This window comes from Geotrypetes seraphini, chromosome 9 (genome assembly GCF_902459505.1).
Source record: "Geotrypetes seraphini chromosome 9, aGeoSer1.1, whole genome shotgun sequence".
NCBI classification, from domain to species: domain Eukaryota; kingdom Metazoa; phylum Chordata; class Amphibia; order Gymnophiona; family Dermophiidae; genus Geotrypetes; species Geotrypetes seraphini.
In genome coordinates, this window is record NC_047092.1 from 16,409,623 (window position 1) to 16,436,865 (window position 27,243).

Genomic DNA, 27,243 nt, shown 5'->3' on the forward strand with positions numbered 1-27,243 from the left:
AACTCTATGGGATAGACGGTATGGATGAATAGACTGGGTGAGACATATGGTTTATATTTGCAGTCATTTTCTCTGTTAAGAACCAGAGCCGTTCCTCGAAATGCAAAGATTAAATGACTTTCACCCTAGAGAATGACACGGGGACAAATTTTTCCCTGTCCCCATGGGAACTCATTTTCCCATTCCTGCCCTGATCCGGCAAGATTCACACAGCAGGCCAACCCAAAGAAATAATAAATCAAGTGAGCCGCACAAGAACCCGCACAGTACCAAAGTTGCTCATACCCTCCTACGGCGCCGGCCACGCTTCTGTTGCTGTTCCGTCAGATCACCAGCGGAGGCAGGCGGAGACACAGCCCTCATGTTGCGGACCACCTGGATACTGTCCTCAAGGAGAGGAGGCAGCCCCAGCTCTCTCCGTTTCTTCACCTTCACGGCCTGGAGCTCTTCAAAGCCACCGAGGGTGAACTGGTAGGGAGGCAAGAGAGAAAAGAGTACGAGGGTGAACGCAAAAGAGGGCCAAAGAGATACGGAGAGGCCAATGCATAATAAACATTTTGCCCGTGTTATTTTTTTTTTTTTAAATAGAAGTACCGGTATGTGTATATTTCAATTTTAAGAAATCACCACTAGCTTAGCAGGGAAAAGTATGTGTTTACTCTTTATATGCAAACTCATTTATTCAGATAATAATAATAATAACTTTATTCTTATATACCACCACACCACATAGTTCTAAGCAGTTCACAACAAAAAGGACTGTACAATCAGTATAATAATAAAAAAAATACAATTAACATGGAAGTACATTCAAGAAAGGTCAAAGTTATGACTTTACATTGAGGTACAATATCAATTTACAAATTTACCAAATAAATCAGTTTTCAATAACTTCCTAAAAGACAAATTAGAATGAGCCTGAGAAATAATGGTGCACAGCCAAGAATTCATTTTGCCTGCCTGAAATGCAAATGGTTTATCAAGAAATCTCTTATACCAACAAGATTTTATAGGTGGATAAGCAAACAAATGATTTCTTTGGGTGATCTTGTTCGGTTTATATCGTTCAAAACGTGAGGACAGGTAAGCTGGAGCCAGACCAAATAGAGCCTTGAAACAAATACAACCAAACTTAAACACTATTCTTGCCTCAAATGGAAGCCAGTGTAACTGTTGATAGAATGGACCAACATGGTCGTATTTTTTTCCAGCCAAAAAAATCAAGTGAACCGCTGTGTTCTGGATGATTTTTAATAAGAACATAAGAATTGCCACTGCTAGGTCAGACCAGTGGTCCATTGTGCCCTGCAGTCCGCTCCCACGGTGGCCCTTAGGTCAAAGACCAGTGCTCTAACTGAGACTTGCCCAACCTGCGTAAGTTCTGGTTCAGCAGGAACTTGTCTAACTTTGTCTTGAATCCCTGGAGGGTGTTTTCCCCTTTAACAACCTCCGGAAAAGCATTCCAGCTTTCCACCACTCTCTAGGTGGAGAAGAACTTCCTTACGTTTGTACAGAATCTATCCCCTTTTAACTCTATAGAGTGTCCTCTCGTTCTCTCTGGAGAGAGTGAACAACCTGTCTTTATCTACTAAGTCTATTCCCTTCATTATCTTGAATATTTCGATCATGTCCCTCTCAGTCTCCTCTTTTCAAGGGAAAAGAGGCCCAGTTTCTCTAATCTCTCACTGTACTGCAACTCCTCCAGCCCCTTAACCATTTTAGTCGCTCTTCTCTGGACCCTTTCGAGGAGCTTTTTATGAGATCCCAAATATATTATATTACAGTAATCAAGAACAGACAAGATGGAAGATTGTACTAATAACCTAAAGGATATTTGCGGACAAGATGGAAGATTGTACTAATAACTTAAAGGATATTTGCGGAGTACCCCTTTTCCCTTACCTTCTCTCAGTCCTTGCATCCATGGTCCTCTTAGACGAAGTAAGGGCGGGAGGGGGGAGTGGAGTGAGGGCAGGAGGGGGAGTCACCACCATGGTGGTCACCATTTTAAACTGTACACCTCCGCATGCGCAGTAGGAGCCAGAAAACCACTGCACACAAAACGCCACAGGCTCGTTCTACTGGCATGGAGTTATGGATCACAGACGCAGGGAACATGAAGTTTGAAGTGCACATGTGCGTTTAGGGTTTTATTATAGTGGGAGCTCAGAATGGTTTACATGAATTTATTCAGGTACTCAAGCATTTTCCCTCACTGTCCCGTCAGGCTCACAATCTATCTAATGTACCTAGGGCAGTGGAGGATTAAGTGATTTGCCCAGGTCACAGGGAGCAATGCAGGGTTTGAACCCACAGCCTCAGGGCGCTGAAGCTGTAGCTCTAACCACTACGCCACACTCTGCTCCCTAATTGATGTTTGTAAAAAAAATGTAAACAGACCCTATTAGAAACTAACGCTGGCATTTACAAAGCCGCAATAGAGGTTTCTACTGCAGGCTGGCAAAGTAAATGCTCAGACGCTTATAGAATTTCTACAAGCATAGGAGCATTTACCTCGCCAGCCCGCAGCTTTGTAAAAGGGGACCTAAATGTGTTAATATTTGAGAAAAAAAAAAAAAAAAGCTATGCTGTTTACCTGCAACAAATGTTTTTCATAGACAGCAGGACTGAAATCAGCTACATAAGTGGGTGACGCCATCTAATGGCACGGGGATGGAACTGCTCAGTACTTGGTAAAGAGTTCTGAGCATCCAACAGTTTCCTCAATTCTTGAGTTAGTTCTAAAGCTGCAGAAGGAAAGACAACTCTCAGGGAGGTGGGTGGTATTCTGTGCAGTGGCGTAGCGAGAGTGGGAGGCACCCAGGATGGTGGTGCTCCCCCTCCCCTTTTCCCTGCCCTCCATCTCCACATGTTCCTTCCCTGCCCCCACCTGCCACTCACACGCAACTTCCCTTCCTCCGTACCTCAGACACATTCCTGGCGTGAGCAGCAACCCCCAAGCTGCTGTGACGCCAGCGTCAGCTCTGCCTCTGACATCACTTCCTGGGTGCGGGTCCAGGGTGGAGGGCTAAAGTGTGAAAAGAGGTCTGTCTTTAGTTTCTTCCAGAATTCCAGATAGTCGATGGGTTGTCTTAGGTGCATTGGCAGGTTGTTCCACATGAGAAGTCCCTGATATTCGAAGGTGGTTTTGAACACCTTCTAAGTGCATGAGTTGAAGGAGTATGGGACTTTGATGCCAGAAGTTAGTCCCCTCAGAGTTCTCTCCATTTGTTCATAGTGGAATTGGTTAGGACTGATCCATGTCTTTAGATGGACAAAATGCTATGGCCACTTGATGAATAATGATCACCAAATCAAGCTCAGCACGTGTGGTTTGAGGCCTGTGCAATCTGAAGTAACTGCTTGGCCACTGCTGGGAGGGAATGGGATTTGTAGACTGCTTTTTTGTGGTTACACATTCAAAGTGGTTCACATATACACAGGTATTTATTTTTGTACCTGAAGTAACAGAGGATTAGGTGACCTGCCCAGGGTCACAAGGAGCAGCTCTCGGATTTGATCCCACAACCTCAGGTTACTGAGGCAGCTCTACCATTAAGCCATGCCTCGCAGGGCTAGATGGACCATTGTTCTGACCAAGTATGGCACTTATGTTCTTATTCCAGAATGCCCAACATTGCCGGATGATAGTATGTACTTATGTATCTGATTCAGACCTGCTTGTTAATGGGAAATACATATTCCTCTCAAGCAACTGTTTTTCCAAGATGGCAATTGGCATTTCTGTGGTCCTAGAGAATTACTACCCATTCCCAGGTCATAAGAAACAGGGAAGTCAGTTTTTGTGTCAACTCTTCACACTAACTCCCGTGTCTTGGAGTTTGTCAATTTGATCTTGTACAGGAAAGTAAAAGAGAGAGAAAAGGAATGGATCACCCACCACAATCACTTTCCAGAGCAAAAGCAGGACCTTCTTCATTGGGAAATGCGGAGCGTGCCCACTGCAGAACTTTGTCACCATAGTGAAGAGCACAAGAGCAAAGGGTTCGTCACCTTGCACAGGAAAACCTGTGAGGAAGAAAATATGAAACAAGAAAATAAATCTCATCCATAGTCTCCTCATTCCCAGAACTGTATCAAGCTGAGACTCACGGCTGAAAGAGTTGCCCCGTAGTTCCCGTACCATGTGGCTTGAACTTGAGAGTTGCGCACAATGATACTGGTCAGTCATCTAGGGAAGAGCTTTTTAACCCAGTTCTCACGGCACACCCAGCCAATTGGATTTTCACAATGAATATGCAGGATATAGTTTGGCAGATCTCTCCCCTTGACATGCAAATCTCTCTTGTGCATATTCATTGGGGATATGCTGAAAACCTGCCTAGATGGGCGTGCCCAAGGACTGGGCTGAGAAATCAGCGATCTAGGGCAGCAGTGAGCAGCTATGGTCAAAACAAAACATTAGATCATGACAGCTTTCACTTGTCCCTGTAAGTGGCTTTTGGAAAGGGCCTTCACTATGTGTATATTTGCCAAACAAAGTTTAATATTTATGGTTTATTGAGGCTTGATAGTAACATAGTAACATAGTAGATGACGGCAGATAAAGACCCGAATGGTCCATCCAGTCTGCCCAACCTGATTCAATTTAAATTTTTAATTTTTTCTTCTTAGCTATTTCTGGGCGAGAATCCAAAGCTTTACCCGGTACTGTGCTTGGGTTCCAACTGCCGAAATCTCTGTTAAGACTTACTCCAGCCCATCTACACCCTCCCAGCCATTGAAGCCCTCCCCTGCCCATCCTCCACCAAACGGCCATACACAGACACAGACCGTGCAAGTCTGCCCAGTAACTGGCCTAGTTCAATCTTTAATATTATTTTCTGATTCTAAATCTTCTGTTGTTCATCCCACGCTTCTTTGAACTCAGTCACAGTTTTACTCTCCGTAAAGTAGAATTTCCTAACATTGCCCCTGAATCTACCACCCCTCAACCTCAAATTGAAATACCGCCTTTTCCACAAATGGGTCAATGCGGTTTACATGATAAAATGTAACATAAAAATTAAAAAGTATAACGTCCAAATATATGTTTACAGTACATAGGATTATTCTGGGAGTGATAGTTTTGGAATGCCATGACTCTTGAGTTAATTATCAAAATTTATTTAGCTTTTGTCATGTGCTAACAATTTGAACTGCCATCTATAGTTCCAATGATTTTACAGTTTTCTGTATACAAAGTTAACATCTGGTGTCGCGGACTAAACCTTCCCTCTCTGCACATACTAACAACAAACATTCCGCTTCAGAACTTCCCCCGGGGTCTTTTTAAAGTTCCAACCACTTTCCTTTTCCCTCTCAGGAGGTGAGATGGGAAAGGAAGAGTTATAAGACAGTCTGGAGCATTCCCAATGTAGCCGAGGCTGAAAGGGTTCAAGAGGCACGTTGCCATTTGCGATGCAATACAGGAGAGGATAAGCAGTGATGCGGTAGGTTGGTTATGGCTTGATATTTTGTATTTTGCTTATGAGGATACGCTAAGGGTTATTTTACATCTAACATAAGAACATAAGAACATAAGAAGTTGCCTCTGCTGAGGCAGACCAGAGGTCCATCTCGCCCAGCGGTCCGCTCACGCGGCAGCCCATCAGGCCCACTGCCTGAGCAGTGGTCCCTGACTAGCTCTATAACCTATCTCTACTCCTATTCCTATACTTACCTCTACTCCTATCCCTACAACCCATATCTACACCTATCTACACCCACACCTCTACTCCTATCCCTACAACCCATATCTACACCTATCTACACCCACACCTCTACTCCTATCCCTACAACCCATATCTACACCTATCTACACCCACACCTCTACTCCTATCCCTACAACCCATATCTACACCTATCTACACCCACACCTCTACTCCTATCCCTACAACCCATATCTACACCTATCTACACCCATACCTCTACTCCTATCCCTACAACCCATATCTACACCTATCTACACCCACACCTCTACTCCTATCCCTACAACCCATATCTACACCTATCTACACCCACACCTCTACTCCTATCCCTACAACCCATATCTACACCTATCTACACCCACACCTCTACTCCTATCCCTACAACCCATATCTACACCTATCTACACCCAGACCTCTACTCCTATCCCTACAACCCATATCTACACCTATCTACACCCACACCTCTACTCCTATCCCTACAACCCATATCTACACCTATCTACACCCACACCTCTACTCCTATCCCTACAACCCATATCTACACCTATCTACACCCACACCTCTACTCCTATCCCTACAACCCATATCTACACCTATCTACACCCATACCTCTACTCCTATCCCTACAACCCATATCTACACCTATCTACACCCACACCTCTACTCCTATCCCTACAACCCATATCTACACCTATCTACACCCACACCTCTACTCCTATCCCTACAACCCATATCTACACCTATCTACACCCACACCTCTACTCCTATCCCTACAACCCATATCTACACCTATCTATACCCATACCTCTACTCCTATCCCTACAACCCATATCTACACCTATCTACACCCACACCTCTACTCCTATCCCTACAACCCATATCTACACCTATCTACACCCATACCTCTACTCCTATCCCTACAACCCATATCTACACCTATGTATACCCCTCAATCCCTTTGTCCTCTAGGAACCTAACCTATCTGCTTTAAATTGTTAATGAGGCCAGTGACTAGACCGTGTATCATGGTGCTTTCCATTCTTTGGTGTAGGTCTTTGCTGGTTTTGACTGTTCAGAGATTAAGATTTCTATTTTTATTATATTGTAAACCATCTATGTTATAAAGCTAGGGTTACCAGACGTCTGGATTTCCTCGGACATGTTCTCCTTTTCGAAGACATGTCCGGGGGGGTCTGGATGGCTTTTCAAAACCCGGCACTTTGTCCAGGTTTTGAAAAGCTTCCAGCTAGCAGCGACGTCGGGATGGCATCGGCGGTTCATAGACAACAGCGCTAAAGACAAAGGCGCGTCAAGACAATTGAGCGCAGCGCGGAGGCGCGCGCCGCTCAAAATTACAGTTTATAGGGGCTCTGACGGGGGTTTTTGTTGGGGAACCTCCCCACTTTACTTAATAGACATCGCGCCGGCGTTATGGGGGGTTTGGGGGGTTGTAACCAGTGTTCCCTCTAAGCGGGCGGGTGTTGTGAGCAAACTTTTTTCACCGTGAGCCAAAAATATCGGGCGCCAGCAAGTTATGAGCCAACTCGCCCGATTCTCCTCTCGCCGCCCTGCCATCTGCCGTACGCCTCTTCCGATCGTGCGCTGTGACGAGAAACGTGTGCGCTGCGATGTAATATTTTGTGCGCCAGCGCACGCCAGCGCAGCTTAGCGGGAACACTGGTTCAAATGGTTTTATTTATTTCCCCAAATTTATTTTTGTTATACGCATTGAAAATATTTGATATTGCGTTTAAATCAAAATCTCAATAAACTTGAAACGAGTGCCCGTGAGATTGTGGGAGGGTTAAATACTCAAAACTTAGAAGTTTTTGCTACGCCAGCTTTCTGGTATCTTTACATACAGTGGCGTACCTAGCATATGTAACATCCGGGGCCCATCATTTTTTGGCACCCCCCCCCCCATCTGTAAGAAAAACATGATTTTTAGTAACAAACCACACGTCACACATGAGTACCTAGGAAAAGGCAGCATCTTACATATTGCAGTAGTACATCAATACACCCATTGTAAAACTAAACAAGCCAGACCAGCACAGATCAATCCTACACCGTCAATCCTAACAGAAAACCATGTCTTTCGAACACACAGAACACAGAAAACACCTTCGCCTAGTAAGGAATATGTAATCACAAACTAACCCCTCCCTCTTTTACAAAACTGTAGTGTGGATTTTAGCTACGGAGGTAACAGCTCTGATGCTCATAAAATTCTGAGCATCAGAGCTGCTACCACCAAGGCTGGTGCTAAAAACGCTTCACAGTTTTGTAAAAGGGGGGATAAAATAAAAATACATAGACAAAGGTTAAATTGAACCAGCAAGAAGCTGGACTCTGCATACAATGCTTCACAGAAACAGTGACACATGTCTCCTAAAGCAATAAATAAATAGAAATTTTTTTCTACCTTTGTCTTCTGTGGTTTCTCCTTTCCTCATCTTCTTGTAACTCTCTTCCTTCCATTCACTGTCTGCCGTCTCTCTTCCCCTATATGGCATCTTCTCTCCTTCTATGCCCCTTCCAGAAACTGTATGCCTCCCCCTTCCATCTCTCCTTTCACCCCATTGGTCTGGCATCTCTCTCCTCGCCTTCCCTCTCCCACACCTCTCCTCATAGTCTGGTATCTCCCCTTCCCTGATTCTCTGGCATCTCTCTCCTTTCCTTTTCTTCCATCTTTCGTTCCCCCTCCATGCTCTCACATCTCCCCCTTCCTTTTCCCTTAGACTGGCATACCTTCCTCCTATGCTCCAAGCCCTGGCATCTCCTTTAATTCCCTCCCTCATCTTCCTTCTCCCTCCAGCTGGGTACCGCAACACTCTTCCCTGCAGCTCTGCACTTCCCCACAATTGCCATGCTTCGGTTCCTCTTCTTCCTTCCTTCCTCCCCCCCCCCCCCCGCGGGACCCTGCGGCACCATCAACTCTTACTCCCTCTAATGTCGGCCCTGCAGCTCCAGACTTCCTCGCACCTTCTCCCCTCCCCCTTTGGATCGCTATTATTTTAAATGTTATAGCCGCGGAGCTGTATCCATCAGTGGAGATGTCTAACCTCGGCCTGCCCCGGAACTCTTACTGCAGCAGCCGCCCGTCTAGGCAGGAACAGGAAGTCACTGTTGCAGTAAGAGTTCCGGGGCAGGCCGAGGTTAGACATCTCCACTGATGGATACAGCTCCGCGGCTATAACATTTAAAATAATAGCGATCCAAAGGGGGAGGGGAGAAGGTGCGAGGAAGTCTGGAGCTGCAGGGCCGACATTAGAGGGAGTAAGAGTTGATGGTGCCGCAGGGTCCCGCGGGGGGGGGGGGGAGGAAGGAAGGAAGAAGAGGAACCGAAGCATGGCAATTGTGGGGAAGTGCAATCCCCCCAATGCGTCCCCTTACCTTACCTCCCCTTACCTTTGCGACGCGTGTGTGCGCTGTGAAGAGAAACTTTGCGCTGCGATGTAATATTTTGTGCGCGCGCGCAGGCCAGCGCACCTTAGCGGGAACACTGGTTGTAACCCTCCACATTTTACTGTAAACTTATCTTTTTCCCTAAAAACAGGGAAAAAGTGAAGTTTTCAGTAAAATGTGGGGGGTTACAACCTCCCACACCCCCCACAACGCGGCGCGATGTCTATTAAATAAAGTGGGGGGGTTCCCCCCCACGCCCCTCCGTCGGAGCACTAAAAACATTAATTTTGAGCGGCGCGCACCTCAGCGCTGCGTTCAATTGTCTGGGCGCGCCTTTGTCCTGGCGCGCTTTTGACCTGACACCGCATCGGCGCATGCAACGCGGTCCGGATGGCTTTTCGAAACCCAGCACTTTGTCTGGGTTTTGAAAAGCTTCCAGCTAGCAGCGACGTCGGGACAGCATCGGCGCATGCAACGCGGTGACATCATGTGCATGCATGTGACATCGCATCACACCAGCGCAGATGCCCTCCCAGCAAGCGACCTCATTGAGGGGGTGGGGGCAGAACAGGGTGTGACTCAGGCAGAAAGGGGCGGGCCTGGGAGGCGGGGCCATGGGTCTGCATTTTCATTCCCGAAAATCTGGTAACCCTATATAAAGTCATTCTTGTATTGTAAAGCACTCTGGTTAATTTTGACTGGAAATGGGTATCTAAACTTTGCAAGGAAATGAAATATTTGTGCAATGAGCTGGATCTGGGATTCTATGTTCCGTACATTACTTTACAGTCAGACTCTATACTTTCCTTTAAGCTACTCACTCAGTTCTGTCCTGAAAGTCCCTCGGATGTTCTTCCAGTCAAGCTGATCATTCTCCCGCTCCAGTCGAATGTTCTCAACCATTAAGTACATGACGCTTACCAGAACCCTGAAACGGACAATGCAACTGTGCCAAGAAATGCAGGACTGCAGGAAGGTCCCCCACAGGTCTCATACGCTACCCACATCACATACTTTACAGGTTGACAAAGGACTTGAATCTATAAGGTCCAGAATCAGAGGCAGCACATTATTATGAAATGATTCCACTTTCTTTTTAAAAAGGTCAAGAGAAATTTATTTATTTAAGTAATTATAATTTTATTTGAGGTTTGGGAGGTTCGTACATTTCCTAGACGAACTCGTCTCTTTTTGAAAATTTGGACCCATATATTCAAAATCTAGAGCACGAAGTAGGATTCGTAATGTTTTATATTGAAGCTTTGGAAACATTCATTGCATTCCGACATCTGGTAATTTGTTACAAAAATTAGATACAAAAATAGGTTACAAAAATTAGATAATTCTTTGTCTAATAGATGTTGGCATTGTAATTTGGAAGCAGGAACTTTACATCATTGATTGTTTCATTGCCCATATATTATGAATTTTTGGAAATCAATTTGGGACCAAATTAATAATTTATTAGATAACCCAGTGGCATTATCCTATGATACTGTGATATTTGGTTTGGAAATGAGAGCAAAAAGTCAAATTTCTGCAAATAATAATAAATTACTGCTAATAATGACTGGTGTTGCCATTCAGCAAATTACATATAATTGGAAGGATTGGAGGAGATTGAATTACACCTTTTGGTGGAATTCTTTATGTCACATCTATAAAATGGAAAGATTCATTGCATTGCAAAAGGGATATTTCAAGAAGTTTCAGGATGTGTGGGAACCATTGACAAGATATTGTACAGAGTAACTGGATACGTTTCCCTTAAATATATCAGTTTAAAAGGGTAGGGTGGGGATTGTGGTATTGATGTGTATTTATATGATTATTAGTTATGTGGTAGGGAGGGATGGGAGGGGGTGGGGTAAGAAGTTATGTAATTAACCAAAGATAGAATGTAAGTGAAATTTGCAATGATTATCTGATTGAATATGTACTTACACTTTATGTAATTTTGAAAATGAATAAAAATTTTGAAAAAAAAAAGATTTTCAAGCTGCAAATTGGGATACAAATTAGATTTAATTCTGTATGGATAATTGCACAAATCTACAGCTTTATGGACCGTACTGTGGAGTCTTGTAAGAGTATCAAGTAAGGCAGCAGTGACTGCACAGAGAACTTTGTCTGAATTGGATGGTGCCAACACAAGGTCTTCATGACGTTTCAGCACACAATTACCTTCATTTACTTGATTCTCTAATAAATTCACTGATTTTCTCTCAGGAATAAAGTTAAGATGCTATAAAAATTTATTTCCCGAAGACCTGGTTGGGTCTGGTAATTTTGGATCCACTGTAGTCCAGGGCTTACATGCCTTTTCCGAGGACTAAAAGAGATGGCTTCTTTGGCGGGTCATCTGCAGGGATCGGTGAGTTTGATGCTTCATTTGGAGTTGTTTATTTTAAAATTGGATTGATGGCTACAGCATCTTTGTTATTATGTCTGTATAGGGCAATGGTCTCAAACTCAAACCCTTTGCAGGGCCACATTTTGGATTTATAGGTACTTGGAAGGCCTCAGAAAAAAATAGTTAATGTCTTATTAAAGAAATGACAACTTTGCATGAGGTAAAAAAATACTCTTTATAGTTTATAAATCTTTCCTTATGGCTAAGTCTTAATAATAATATTGTCATTTATAGCTAAAGAGACATAGGATCAAGAAACTGTTTTATTTTACTTTTGTGATTATGATAAACATACCGAGGACCTCAAAATAGTATTTGGCGGCCGCATGGGGCCTCTGGGCTGCGAATTTGAGACCACTGGTGCATGCATGCATGTGATGTCATTACGTGAAGGCCACTCATAGGTGGACTTCCTACCTGCCTGACAAGAGGAGGCTGCAGGAGCGGGATTAGGGCAGGCTTGGGGGCGGGATTAGGGCAGAGATAGGTGGAACTAGGCGGGCCTGTAGGCGGGGCTAGGGGGTCCAGATTTTCCAAAAGGAAAATCTGGCAACCCTATGTCTGTACCTTTCTTCTTTTGTGTTTCTTGGTTGACATCAATAAAAATTGTTTATCCATAAGATGCTATAAAAAACCAAGCAGAATCTTGAAGACGGTCAACGAAACATTTTAAACCCTTTTCTGGGCAGTCCTGCTGCCTTCAGGGCGAAGCAAAAGCAAGCAGATAGCTCAGCTGATGACTGGGGTGTTACCTGAGCTCAGTGCTGTCTGCAAGGGAGATGGCTGGCTTCCTCAGGGCACTGCTGCACGCCTGGCTGTTGCTGGAACGAGGAAGGGAAAACATAGCAATGTGTTACTTCATTGGACAGTAGGGGATGATTCTCAAAGCCATTTCCAAGCGGTGAACAATGGTTTATGGATAGAAACAGTTCGTTATAAATTTGCATGGAGTTTATATGGGTAAACTATGCAAATAGTTGTACCAACAGCAAGCAGAGGTGTTTCCAGTTGGAACGGGGTTTGAACAGGTTTTTCAGAAGTTGTTTCAAAGTTCACAGAAATGTTGTGCAATTGGAAGAATTGTGATCGGCCCAACTTTCTGTTTTGGTGGGCCAGTTTATGTTTAGGGTACAAATACGAAAAGATGAATGCAGATATGTTGGGGCAGAGCAAAGTATTTAATTTGGTTTGGTTGACATCCTTTGTTAATTTAACATAGTTTCTTGGTTTAAAAATCTTTTGTTTATTTTTATACATGTCCAGGACGGGGTGGGTGGGTGGGGGGGATATATTTCTGGATTCCTGTTACCAATTGTTGGAGGGGAGGGGAGGGATATTTATTATCAGCATTGTTACTGATGGAATTTAAGTGCTTATTTTGTTATTATTGTATATATAATTGATGGTACTTTGTATTAATTATGAAAATTAATAAAGATTTTTTTTTTAAATGTGTGCATGTAATTTTGGTGGAATAATTTTCAAAGGGAAACTATGCATAAAGGTATAGGGTTCCCATATTTTGCATTGAAAAATCCCAGTTGCATGGCCACGCCCTGTTCCACCCCCAGACCTGCCTTGTTCTGCCTCGAGCCCAACCCCGATCAGCTTCGCTCCCCCAGAAAGCTTTGTCTTTTCATTCCTGATCTCTGGTCCACATCCGAGGGCCTCCGAGCATGCACGGATGCGTGCAACATCATCCACGCATGCTCAGAGACCCTCCAGATGCAGCCAGAGCTTTCCAAAACCTGGACAAACTGCTGGGTTTTGGGAAAGTCTATCCGGGCACCCGGACAGCCCTCTAAAAAAAGGACATATACAGGGTTTTTTGGATATCTGGTAACCCTATATAGGAAATGGAGGGTTTAGTGATTTGCCCAGAGTCATAAATATCTGCTCCAGCAGTGGAAATTGACCTCAGTTCTCCTGGTTCTCAGCTACTCCATATAAATCAGTGTCGGGCCATATCTGGGCATGTGTCTCTCAAACTTTTTTAGCTCTGGCGCACTAAATTGAGAAAATGTTCTTCGCGACACGTTATAATTGAAATGCGAAAATTGCAAAACAAACAAAAAATTAACACCCCCCCCCCCCCCCGCTGACAGTGGCGGTAACTGCTCCGATGCCCATAGGAATTCTGTGAGCATTGGAGCAGTTACCGCCCCTGCCGGCGTTAAAACCCGCGCTACACATTGGTAAAGGAGAGGGTAAATTTGAGGGTTATTTAAAGTTCTTCAACCTATGTATGGGTAATTGTAGCAATGGTGAAACTAAAGTACCGTATTTGCCGGCGTATAAGACGACTTTTTAGTACCTTAAAATCCTCCCCAAAGTCGGGGGTCGTCTTATACGCCGGGTACAGTTTACATGCCCTTATTTGCGCCCTCAGTCGCGCGGCTCTTCTTCTCCCTACCTTCTCTGCTTGCAGCACAGAGCCGAACGGAAGTCTTCCCGACGTCAGCGCTGACGTCGGAGGGGAGGGAGGGCTTAAACAAAGCCCTCCCTCCCTCCGACGTCAGCGCTGACGTCGGGAAGACTTCCGTTCGGCTCTGTGCTGCAGGCATGGCAGGTGAGGAAAAGGAGAGTAGCCTCGCGGTTCGAGGGGCGGCCACCCCGCCCCGGTTGCAGCACAGCCGGCCAGGTTCCCTTACTTTTGTGGCACTTCCCTGACCGACCGATAACAGCCCGGGTCCGACAAACTTCCCTGCCCTGTAGCCGCGAATCTAAATTACCTTCTTACAGCAGCTGTAAGAAGGTAATTTAGATTCGCGGTTAAGGGCAGGGAAGTTTGTCGGACCCGGGCTGTTGTCGGTCGGTAGGGGAAGTGCCACAAAAGTAAGGGGACCTGGCTGGCTGTGCTGCACCCGGGGCGGTAGAGAAGGAGGGGGGGAGAAAGACGCTGAAATGCCATGGTGAAGACAGGAGGGGGGGGGAAGGACTCTGAAAGCACTTGAAGACAGAGGAGGGAGAAGAACGCTGAAAGCACATGGGGGAATACAAAGGGGTGGAGAAGGAAGAAGGGGTCGTCTTATACGGCGAGTATAACACAAAGCTCTATTTTTTAACTAAAAGTTGGGGGGTCGTCTTATACGCCCAGTCGTCCTATACGCCGGCAAATACGGTAGATAGAATTTCTAATCAATGCGGTGGAATGTGCTTGTTTTTGAGTACAAATGAACTGAAAACGCAGCTTGATAGTCAATAAGCAAACACGCATTTCATCATCAACCACCTGCAGGCGATCTTTTTTTTTTTTTTTTTTTTTTTAATTTAATTTCTGTCCGAGCTGAAAATCCAAGTTCGCAAAGATAAGAAGATCCCAACGGTAACAAAGCCTTGATTGCTTTGTTGCTCAAGTCAGGATAACGACTGCATAAGAAATAATAAAAATAAAATGACTTGCCCTTAGTTTTCAAGGACCAATCACGTCAAAGAATGAGACTTGTCTGGGCGGTTGCATTCTTACGCACACAGACACTCAGAACATGGACAGACTCCTGCATACGCGACTTACATGTCATCTATTCTAGTGTATATTTACGAAGGGAACCTTTTTTAAATAAAGTAAAATTATGGAATTTCTCATGATACACCTGAAATCTCTTCGGGGTACCCCACTGTGCCCTGGCACACAGTTTGAGAGACACTGGAATAGATGGATCAGAGGCACTACCTGAAAGTTATGTGGGTAGGACCGATATTCAGTGACGTACCTGCATAGCTAACTGGGCAAAGACAGAATTGCTGTTTAAGTGGTCCTACTTGCCTGGTTAGCTGTATGGATACTGGCATTAATATCACTGGTGCCTCTATTACTCCCAGACCACCCTAGTGCTGCTCAGACAGTCCCATGCCATTCAGAGGGGACCTGTCTGGGCAGCGAGATTTAGCTGGACAGAAGCCTCTCTTGCCCGGTGAAATCAGTTTGAAGAATCAAGACAAGTGTTTGTAGGCACTCATTTACAGAGCCTTTCATCTCAAAGAAGTCCCAAACAACGGCTTCGACACAACCCAACCATCTTACTCAATCTCCATATTTAGGAGCTCCATGAAAGCGCTGAATGTCCCCATTTCATAGAGCAAGAAACTGTTGTGACGAGACCAGTGGAGGACCTCCGAATCGGAACCGCACTCTCCAAACACTCCTAAGACAAAGAGATACATGTAATAGAGCGAGACTTAGTCATTCAAATACCAATAGCATCGAGAGATCCTCTCAACAGGCAGCATTACCCACTGACCTTTAAGGGTTTACTGCTGTCTTCTTCAATGTTACTCTTGCTTTTCATATTTAAGCACTGGACTAGTAAGGGGGAGGGGCGAGGGGCGGTTCGCCCTAGGCGCCGTCTTGTGGAGGCGCTGGCAACCATCCTCCGCTCCTTCCCCCCGCTCCCTCCCACTACCGTGCATGCACGCCCCTTCCCCGTACCTCTTTAACATTCCAAGTATGAGCAGCAACCCCCAATCTGCTACTCACGCCAGCGTCAGCTCTCTCTGATATCACTTCTTGGACCCACATGAGGAAGTGGGGGGAGGCGAGGGTTGTGGGCACCACCACCTGTCCTCCTCCCCCCCTCCCCTCGTACCTCTTTAATGTTCCTGATGCGAGCAGCAATCCTAACCTGCTCTTCCTCTGATGTCACTTCCTGGATCTGACCCTAGTAAGTGACATCAGAGGAAGAGGCGGCTCTTGCGCGAGCAGCAGGTTGGGGTTGCTGCTTACACTGGTAACATTAAAGAGGTATAGAGGAAAGGAAGGGGCGTGTTCAACAGGAGTGGGCGTGGAACAAGTACATAGGGGAGGGGGAAAGGGCGGGGGAGTGGCTCCACCACTGTTCCCATTATCATTAAAAAGCCACCTGTAACAAATCACTTCACAATCCCATCTGTAAGCCATATCAGTCAGGGGAAGCCTTTCATGTAGCTCAGCCTTACAGCTTCTCTTGTCCTGTTAAGTGTTACAGTTTTCTGTGCCTCTAAATTTCAACCTGTAGTTAACGTTATATCCACTGCACCTGCTCTGGGGTGGGGCTATGTGTGAGGAAGCCTTGAACTCTAGCTCCCTTACGTGTTTCTGGAAAATGAACAAGAAACTCATCCTTTGTAGAACGGACGAGCTCCCCAGTATGGGATGTCAAAATCCTGTACAGAAGGTAACATTGAGAAGGAACCCAGTTGGCAGTGTTCAAGTTTTCAAGTTTAATTTAAAAAAAAATTTGATAAAATCGCTTTTCTTGGTATACTAAGTGAATTATAATAAAATATTGCGTACAATTGAAAACAATAGTATAACACTTCAGACAATACAGGACATCAACTAACTGGTACAAGAGGGTAAAAAGGGAGAAATACAATCTTTTTGAGAAAGGAAACAATAAAGGCAAACACGACAGGAATGGGGAAAAAATCAGCTAAAAAGAGAGCTGCACTCTGAAGACAGCCCTGACATGCTCTTTAAAGAAACCACAAGGAGTCCAACAGGATACAGAGTAGACCCACGTAGACAACAAAGGAGCAAAATAGGAGTGGGGTGGGACGATGGACCTTCCACCAAACAAAGCCAATGGCTAAAGCCAAAGGGTGCTGTTAAAACTATTTATCAATGTCCAAGTTAAACAGTCCAAACCCAACACAGTACTGTGTTTCGGCGTGGAGAACATGCCTGCATCAGGGGTACTAAGAACTTGAATCTCGTTCACTACAGATGATGCTTAACAAGTATCTGTACATAATATAAAACTTTGCCACTCTCTGTTTCCTCCCAACCCCAACAGTTTCCTGTGGTTTTTGGACGGTATTCACAATTCAGCCAATGAGTGTTCAAATTCTCAGGATTCTCAAGTTCTCAGAGTCAAGTTCTCAGATTCAAGTTTTCAAGTTCAATGAATGTTCTAAGCCTCAGATTCAAGTTCTCAAGATTCTCAAGTTCAATGAGTGTTCTAAGCCTCAGATTCAAGTTCTCAAGATTCTCAAGTTCAATGAGTGTTCTAAGCCTCAGATTCAAGTTCTCAAGATTCTCAAGTTCAATGAGTGTTCTAAGCCTCAGATTCAAGTTCTCAAGATTCTCAAGTTCAATGAATGTTCTAAGCCTCAGATTCAAGTTCTCAAGATTCTCAAGTTCAATGAGTGTTCTAAGCCTCAGATTCAAGTTCTCAAGATTCTCAAGTTCAATGAATGTTCTAAGCCTCAGATTCAAGTTCTCAAGATTCTCAAGTTCAATGAATGTTCTAAGCCTCAGATTCAAGTTCTCCGTACCCCTGATGCAGGCGTATTTTCCATGTTCGTTAAGGAGTCAGAATGCAGCTACGACATGTACTTCTTTCTGCACTTACCTTGTGCCAAATAGAGAATAGCTCGGGCCACCCTCAGTCTTCTGTTCCTGTTGACTACCTCCAGGCCATCCAGCAGTCGCATAACATAGGCTTTCTGATGAGCCACATCCAGTTCCACCCATTTTGCATCTCTCACTGGAAATCAAAGAAGAGTTATCACATCATTGTTATTTTAATTTCCTTATCTTGGGTTTTATTAAATATAATGAGTGAACGAATTAGGAGTTATTGTTTTCCTTGGTAAAATAATTTATTTCCTTTGGATTAATGTGAAACGTGTTTGTTAACAATATTTTTATTGTCACTATCAAATTTGAAATATTCAATAAAACATTTTTTTTAAACCCCATAATTCTTGGCCAAGCTACATATTTTGGCCTGCATCTGTCTTGGAATCAATGGCAGATGGCGTCCTCCTTGAAAAGCATCTATTTGACACAGTGCAAATCTAAACCTTTAGGTGGCCTATATCTGGCTTCTGCTCATATCTGCTTAGGTTACAATGCGAGGGGATATGATAGAGACTTATAAAATAATAAAAGGATTCGACAAAATAGAGCGAGAAGCATCGTTATTCAAGTTGTCAAATGTGAATCAGGCAAGAGGCCATGGACTGAAGTTGAGAGGCGACAGGCTCAGGACAAATACCAGGAAGTTCTGTTTCACGCAGCGAGTGGTGGACACTTGGAATGCTCTCCCGGAGGAGGTTGTGACGGAAACCACCATTCTGGGTTTCAAGGGCAAGTTGGATGCACACCTTCTTGCAAATCACATTGATGGATACGGATAAACAGGTCTTCATCGGGGAACACCTGGCTTGGCCTCCGCGTGTGCGGGTCACCGGACTGGATGGACCAAAGGTCTGATTCGGTGAAGGCGTTTCTTATGTTCTTATGTTTCTTATGTTCTTAATGGACCAATATAACTAGTCATTGGAGTTAGCTATTAATCTGGACTGGAGTCGGCTATTAATTGGCACTGGAACCCTTCTCTCATTCTTCCAGTCATGGTGTCACCTCCTATCAGGCACAAGGTTACTTCTGTAACCCTGTCAGTCATCATACAAGTTATTCCCCAGGCATTGAGGCATATTTGCCACTATCTGCAATGATACCAAATTCGTAGTGGATGGCAGCTGTCTGGAAAAATTTCAGCCGAGTCAGAATGAGGAGGTAAAGCGACCTGCCCAAAGTCATTGACAAAGAGTCAATAGTGGAAGGTATTAGGATTTTTGTTCTAGGAGGTCTTCTGAACCATGCTTGAAAATTATGGGGCTCATTTTCAAAACACAAAGATGGCCAAACAACGGCATAAACTGGCACTTGGACGTTTTTCTCTTCAAAACGTTCAAGTGCCGATTTTCAAAACTGACTTTCTGGATGTCTTGCTAGGCTTCTTGTCTGCTGAGCATCCAGAGGTCAAGAGGGTATTTTGGAGGCATTTTATATGTGGGCTTTGGGCGTTCTTAGCACCTGGATGTCTTGTGGTGATAATCAAACCTTTCCCAAGATGTCCAGGATGGAACTTAGACCTTCGGAGCTAGACCTGTTTAAAAGCATCTAAGTGCTAAAAAGATATCTTAACTGACCAGATGGCCACTAGAGGAATTAAGTAATGACACCCCCCACACACACACTCTCCCCCAAATATCTGAATGAAACAGGACATACCTGCCTCTAGAACAGTATGGGAAAGTCTAGTAGAGTAGCAAACAAGTGTCTAGAGTAACATGGTAGGCTGTGTAGTGAACCATAGAGAGGGGGACCCAGGTCCATATCCCACTCTAACCACTACAATTTATGGTAGAAACTGCGAGATCACCAAAACCCTACTATACTGCCATATAGTTGCCACCTGGAGCCATAAGAGTTATTGGGGTGGTAAACAGGTGGGTATATGGGTTTTGGGGGAGTTTTGGAGGGTTCACCATACATTATAAGGGGGTTATGGTGATATGTACATCTGACGCCCTTTATGTGAAGTTCACAGCAGTGCCCTCTAAGGTGCCCCACTGCTCTGCTGGCATGTCTGTGTGGCCAGTGTAGTATAAATAGTGGCTCTGCCTACATTCAAATGGCTTGGGTTTAGACATTTAGATCTTGAACGCTTTTGTGTTCAAAAATGGCCCAAAAAAAGTTAGGCATCCTAAGGTTGAACGTCCTTGAAGACCAAGATGTCTAAATTGGCCATTTTCAAAACCAAAAGATGGACATCTAGCGGTTTCAAAAATGGACATTTTTGACACCCGAATTTTGGACGCACTTCTCAGGACATCCAAATCGGACATGGGCGCACTGTCAAAAATGACCCTGCAGGTGAATAAGACCATATCATCCTTCCATTTGCTAGGACAATTGTGGTTATCGTTACTGGAAGCAAAGGCCATGGATGGGCAAAGTCAAATACCTTGAATTTTGAAATCCTCTTCGAAACATGCTCTATTGAGGTTGAACTCTGGCTCTTCAGTGTAGCTGAACAATTCTAGCCAAAAGAGCAAGAGATCGTGAAAGCAAAGAAGAGAGAAAATTAGAAATTCTGTTGGCCATTAGATACCTTCTGCAGCACTGGTAGAAAGACAAGTGTCTGGTTTTCTTTAGTACTTCTTGTCCAAACTGAACAGGCTATTTTGGAAACACACATGTAAGCATATTTGAAATGAATGGCTTGATAGATTACAAAGAAAATAGTAGTAACAGGCTCATTTATAACTGCAGTCATTATTTTCTGCATCCAAACTGTGCCCATACATTTTCTCTTAACCTCCCACTTCCCAAACCATCATCGTATCATCATCCACCCCCTCCAAAGGTATTGAACATAAGAACATAAGAATTGCCGCTGCTGGGTCAGACCAGTGGTCCATCATGCTCAGCAGTCCGCTCACATGGCGGCCCTCTGGTCAAAGACCAGCACCCTAACTGAGACTAGCCCTACCAGTGCACTTCTTGTTGAGCAGGATCCTGTCCAACCCTGTCTTGAATCCCTGGAGGGTGTTTTCCCCTATAACAGCCTCTGGAAGAGCATTCCAGTTTTCTACCACTCTCTGGGTGAAGAACTTCCTTACGTTTGTACGGAATCTATCTCCTTTTAACTTTAAAGAGTGCCCTCTCATTCTCCCTACCTTGGAGAGGGTGAACAACCTCTCCTTATCTACTAAGTCTATCCCCTTCAGTACCTTGAATGTTTAGATCAAGTCCCCTCTCAATCTCCTCTGTTTGAGGGAGAAGAGGCCCAGTTTCTCTAATCTTTCGTTGTACGGCAGCTCCTCCAACCCCTTAACCATCTTAGTCACTCTTCTCTGGACCTTTCGAGGAGTACCGTGTCCTTCTTCATGTATGGCGACCAGAGCTGTACGCAGTAGTCCAGGTGAGGGCGCACCATGGCCCGGTACAGCGGCATGATAACCTTCTCCGATCTGTTCATGATCCCCTTCTTTATCGTTCCTAGCATTCTCACCCTTTTCGCCACCGCCGCACATTGCATGGACGGCTTATCAAATAACCGTTTTCAAATAACCGCTTATCAAATAACCGTTAAACCTTTTGAACATTATTCTCACCACTCATCTCCCAGCACATGTTAACCTACATCACCTTTAACTCACTCTTAGTAGACGCAACATAAAAAAGAATAAAAATATAAAATTGACAGACTGCCAGGCTACAAACGCCTTCCACCTTTGATCAAAAATTGCAACGTTACTGTGAGATCCCTTTGTCCATCTTTCACGCCATTCAAAGATACTTTCAATTTATAGTCATTAAATACCACATATCACACAGATGAAAACCCCTTTCTAACGTACTTACCATTTACTATCGAATTTCTACCCCCTACCCTATGAGCTCACTGAATTGCCTCATCTTACCTCTCCTGAAGTTTGGTTGCTGGAGGGCTAAACATACATAGTAACATAGTAACATAGTAGATGACGGCAGATAAAGACCCGGATGGTCCATCCAGTCTGCCCAACCTGATTCAATTTAAATTTTTTTTTTTTTTTTTTAATTTTTTCTTCTTAGCTATTTCTGGGCAAGAATCCAAAGCTTTACCCAGTACTGTGCTTGGGTTCCAACTGCCGAAATCTCTGTTAAGACTTACTCCAGCCCATCTACACCCTCCCAGCCATTGAAGCCCTCCCCTGCCCATCCTCCACCAAACGGCCATATACAGACACAGACCGTGCAAGTCTGCCCAGTAACTGGCCTTAGTTCAATATTTAATATTATTTTCTGATTCTAAATCTTCTGTGTTCATCCCACGCTTCTTTGAACTCTGTCACCGTTTTCCTCTCCACCACCTCTCTCGGGAGCGCATTCCAGGCATCCACCACCCTCTCCCTAAAGTAGAATTTCCTAACATTGCCCCTGAATCTACCACCCCTCAACCTCAAATTGTTATCTGTCTATTGGCTGTTCCAAGTAGTTTTCCCATAGATAACACACGGGGGAAAATCTCTAACAAATCTCTCTCAGGTACTCAAATTTGGATAAGGTATAATTCCATCTGTAAGTGAGATTTTAGTTACCTGATAACTCTGCAGGGAAGCTATCAGTGTCCCCATATTCAAATTCCAGACCAGGGCAATCCATCGAGTCCTAAAATGTAGAAAATGAACTCTCAATAAAACACCCACAATAGTGATAAAATACAAAGTTTTGATGATTTACATAAACTGGACAATCTAAAATCCTAAACAGAATTACACATTCCCCCCATAACGTGGTTTTTAGCTCCGAATTCTATGAGCGTCAGCTATTACTACCGCGGCCAGCACTAAAAACCACGCTAGAGTTTTATAAAAATGGAGGGTTATTTAGGAAGGGGCTGGAGTCTGGCATGAACAATAGTAGCATCATATTGCCAGGACATGATTGCTCTTTACCGTGGCTTAACGGGAGATTTTTCCGGATGGTACCTTTTGGGGATGTCCCTACTATATGCCATTGCAGATCATGTGATAGCATGTGGCGGCGTGGCTTAATGGTTAGAGCCGCTGCCCCAGAAAGTTGTGGGTTCAATCCCAGTGCTGCTGCCTGTGACCCTGGGCAAGTCACTTAACTCTCTATTGCTCCAGGTTATCAACAGGGACAGATAGGGAAAATACCTGATTTCTATTCAATGTATTTTAAGAAGAAGAAAGCTTTGGGTGAATCTCTTCATGAAAAGGCAGTTAAATAAACATTCAGATTCATGTCTGGTGCCTTGGGGGAAAATTCTAGAAGTGGTACCCAAAATTCAGTGACAAAAAGAACAGGCACGGAACTCCTAGGGTTACCAGATTTTCCAGTGAAAACCCCAGCCCCACACAAAACTCATCTCTTCAGGGCCGCGTCTGGAGGGCTTTGAGACGCAGTTTCCATTGTTGTATGTACTTTGATGTCTGTCCTGATTCTCTGAAGAAGATATTGCGAAACGAGCTCGTCAGAATCAGAAAGAATCAGAAAGTAGTTAATAAGCAAATAAGGAAGACAAGGCAGGAAGGGACAACTCAGACACAGGAGGGGATGACCGTACAGCAAACAAGGAAGACAACACTGGAGCAGTTAAGGAAATCGTGAAAGAAACAGTAGAGACAGTAAAGAGTAGGAAGTCCAAAAAGGTAACACGAAGAGAACTCAAATGTATGTATACGAATGCTAGAAGTCTAGGAAACAAAATGGGGGAACTAGAGACAATAGCAAGACAAGATAAGTTGGAAATCATTTGCATAACAGAAACATGGTGGAATGAAGAAAACAAATGGGACACAGTGCTACAGGGATACAAACTATATAGAAGAGATCGAGTAGGGCAGAAAGGTGGAAGTATTGCCCTATATGTTCAGGAAGGAGTAGAATCTGTTGAAGTGGCTACGACGGAAATGAAAGAGAAGCTAGAGTCCCTCTGGATCAAGATTCTTGGCCAAAACAGCGCAGACACAAAAATTGGCCTTTACTATTGTCCCCCAGGACAGGCGGAGGAAACTGACTCAGAAATGATAGAGGAAATCAAACAAGAATGCAAGACGGGCAATGTAATAATATTGGGAGACTTCAATTTCCCGAGGATAGACTGGAAACTAGGAACCTCCAACTGCGGCAAGGAGGCCAAGTTCCTGGAGGCGCTAGGGGATTGCTTCCTGGAACAAATGGTAAAAGAGCCGACAAGAGGCAACGCCACCCTGGACTTGGTACTAAATGGCCTCACGGGTCCGACAAAAGAAGTGGAAGTTACGGTACCACTGGGGACGAGCGATCACAATGTGATCAGCTTTAAGCTTGACATCGGGAATAGAAAACATGCCAAAACCTTAACCAAAACCTTAAACTTTAAAAAGGGCAAATACGATCGCATGAGAGCCATGGTGAAAAAACGACTCAAGAAAAAGGTGGACAAACTTGAAACGGTAGACCAGGCATGGTCCCTACTGAAAAATACTATCACAGAAGCACAAAATCTCCACATTCCGAGGATCTCCAAAGAGGGGAGAACAAAAGGTAAGGGAGAACCGGCATGGCTTACCAGACAGGTGAGGGAAGCCATAAAAGAAAAGAAGGACTCTTTCAAAAAATGGAAACACATGAAAACAACCGAAGCATGGAAAAAACATAAAGATGATCAGAAGAAATGTCACAAGGCGGTGAGGGATGCCAAAAAGGACTATGAGGAAAAAATAGCGCAAGAGGCCAAAAACTTCAAACCCTTCTTTAGATACGTGAAAGGGAAAAAACCCACAAAAGAGGCGGTGGGACCCCTGGACGACCAGGGAAGAAAAGAGTACATCAAAGAGGATAAACAAATTGCAGATAAACTAAATTCCTTCTTTGCGTCCGTCTTTACGGAGGAGGATACCGCAAAAATACCAGAAGCAGTGAAAGTGTTTAGTGGAGAAATAGAAGACAGCCTCACCACAGTTGAAGTGGAGTTGGACCAGATATACTACCAGATCGACAAACTTAAAAGTGACAAATCCCCTGGACCGGATGGAATTCACCCGCGAGTTTTAAAGGAACTGAAGGTTGAAATCGGAGAGCTATTGCAAAAACTTGCCAATCTGACAATCAGAACTGGACAGATACCAGAAGACTGGAAGATAGCGAACGTCACGCCAATTTTCAAAAAAGGATCGAGAGGGGAACCGGGCAACTACAGACCTGTGAGTCTTACGTCTGTCCCTGGAAAGATGGTTGAAGTACTGATCAAGGATAGCATAGTCCAGCACTTAGATACACACAACTTGATGAAACCCAGTCAACATGGGTTCAGGAAAGGGAAATCATGTTTAACGAATTTACTTCAATTTTTTGAGACCGTGAACAAGCAAATTGATAGTGGAATGCCGGTGGACATAATATATTTGGACTTCCAGAAGGCATTCGACAAAGTTCCACATGAAAGACTTCTCAGGAAACTACAAAGCCATGGAATAGAGGGAGATATACACAGGTGGATAGGCAAATGGCTGGAAAACAGAAAGCAGAGAGTGGGCATAAATGGGAAGTTCTCAGACTGGGAGAAAGTGACTAGTGGTGTGCCCCAGAGCTCGGTTCTTGGGCCGATCCTATTTAATATTTACATCAATGACCTGGAAGAAGGAGTATCCAGTGAGATCATTAAGTTTGCAGATGACACAAAGCTATGCCGGGCAATCAGATCGCAGGAGGATAGCGAGGAACTCCAGAGCGACTTGTATCAGTTAGAGAAATGGGCAGAGCAATGGCAGATGAAGTTCAACGTGGAGAAATGCAAAGTAATGCATTTAGGTAGTAAGAATAAGGAACACGAGTATAGAATGTCAGGCGCAACTCTGGGTAAGAGCGAACAAGAAAAGGACCTGGGTGTACTGATAGATAGGACCCTGAAGCCGTCGGACAATGCGCGGCAGCGGCAAAGAAAGCAAACAGAATGTTAGGCATGATAAAAAAAAAGGAATCACGAGTAGATCGGAGAAAGTCATAATGCCGCTTTATAGAGCAATGGTCAGACCACACTTGGAATACTGTGTCCAACATTGGTCTCCCAACCTAAAGAAGGATATAAAACTGCTGGAGAGGGTGCAGAGACGAGCAACGAAGCTAATAAGAGGTATGGAGAACTTGGAATATGAGGAACGACTCAAGAAACTGGGACTGTTCTCCCTTGAGAAGAGGAGGCTGCGAGGGGACATGATCGAGACGTTCAAAATGCTGAAAGGCATCGATAAAATAGAGCAGGAAAATAAATTATTTACATTGTCCAACGCGACACGGACAAGAGGACATGGTTTGAAGCTAAGGGGGGACAAGTCCAGGACAAATGTCAGGAAGTTCTGCTTTACACAGCGAGTGGTAGACGCCTGGAATGCTCTCCCAAAGGAGGTTATTAAGGAATCCACTGTGCTAGGATTCAAAGGCAAATTAGATGCACATCTCCTTACGAGAGGCATAGAGGGATATGGGTGACTAAAAGTACATCAGGTGTATACCTGACTGGGCCTCCGCGTGTGCGGATCGCCGGACTCGATGGACCATGGGTCTGATCCGGAGATGGCAGTTCTTATGTTCTTATGTTCTAAGCGTTTTTAGGACGATTTGTCTGACGCCACCGAGATAAGTGGTTTTTCATCTTTTGTAGTATTTCTATAATATAAGCGTGATTTTGCACAGGAGGTGGTAGGAGGAAGGCCAGTGGTTGAAACTTTTTGTCCGTATTGGCTGGTATGTGACACTTGGCTCTTATGTGGATGATTTACTTTTATGTGGATGGAATTATTTTATGTGGATGATTTACTTTTATGTGGATGGAATTATTTTATGTGGATGATTTCAGTGTACCTTTGGAACTTTGATACTTTCAAATAAAGTCCATTTGGGAACATCGTCACTCCACAGAGTTTTTTTGGTTTTCTCTGGTATGTGACACGGACATATAGTCTGAGGCCTTTCCTCCCTGCCACAGATTATCTAACCTTGTATGAATTGATATGTTGGATAAAATGATGATGTATTAAGTTTTATAGTAAAAGTTCCCTTTTGCAATTGTTGGTTGTGGAATTTTTTTTGAAGTTTTGGTTTTGTTACGCACACGCATGTGCGTGTATGCTGAGGCCCTCCGAAGAGATGAGGTTTTCAGAACCCGGACAAACTGCCAGGTTTTGAAAAGGACAGGTCTGGGTAAATCTGTTCATCTGGTATCCCCTGGGCCTTCCATAATCAGTGTCCACTACAATGGAGGAGTGGCCTGGTGGTTAGAATCCCTGCCTCAGCACTCTGAGATTGTGGGTTCAATCCAACATTCCTTGTGACCCTGGACAAGTCACTTACCACTCTAGTGCCCCAGCTACTGTAGTTAGATTGTCAGGGACAGATCATAATAATTTATTTTCTTGTCTACCGCCCCACCAGTAGTGCTGGGCGGT

The 27,243-nt window shown here is 44.3% G+C and overlaps 1 protein-coding gene across 2 annotated transcripts in view; it reads right to left on the reverse strand.

The window, feature by feature from the left end:
* Positions 1–27,243, reverse strand: part of STRIP2 (striatin interacting protein 2) — an 81,683-nt gene that overhangs the window by 47,891 nt on the left and 6,549 nt on the right. Inside the window, exons 2-9 of one of the 2 annotated variants that reach the window (XM_033959408.1) lie at positions 22,393–22,462; positions 20,271–20,345; positions 17,865–17,999; positions 15,557–15,677; positions 12,285–12,353; positions 9,941–10,047; positions 3,902–4,029; positions 286–468 (exon numbers count right to left, since the gene is read on the reverse strand). In XM_033959408.1, coding sequence (XP_033815299.1) covers positions 286–468; positions 3,902–4,029; positions 9,941–10,047; positions 12,285–12,353; positions 15,557–15,677; positions 17,865–17,999; positions 20,271–20,345; positions 22,393–22,456 — 882 coding nt within the window. In that variant the 5' untranslated portion in view covers positions 22,457–22,462. The remainder of the gene's footprint in view (positions 1–285; positions 469–3,901; positions 4,030–9,940; positions 10,048–12,284; positions 12,354–15,556; positions 15,678–17,864; positions 18,000–20,270; positions 20,346–22,392; positions 22,463–27,243) is intronic. The other variant, XM_033959409.1, reaches the window with a different exon arrangement.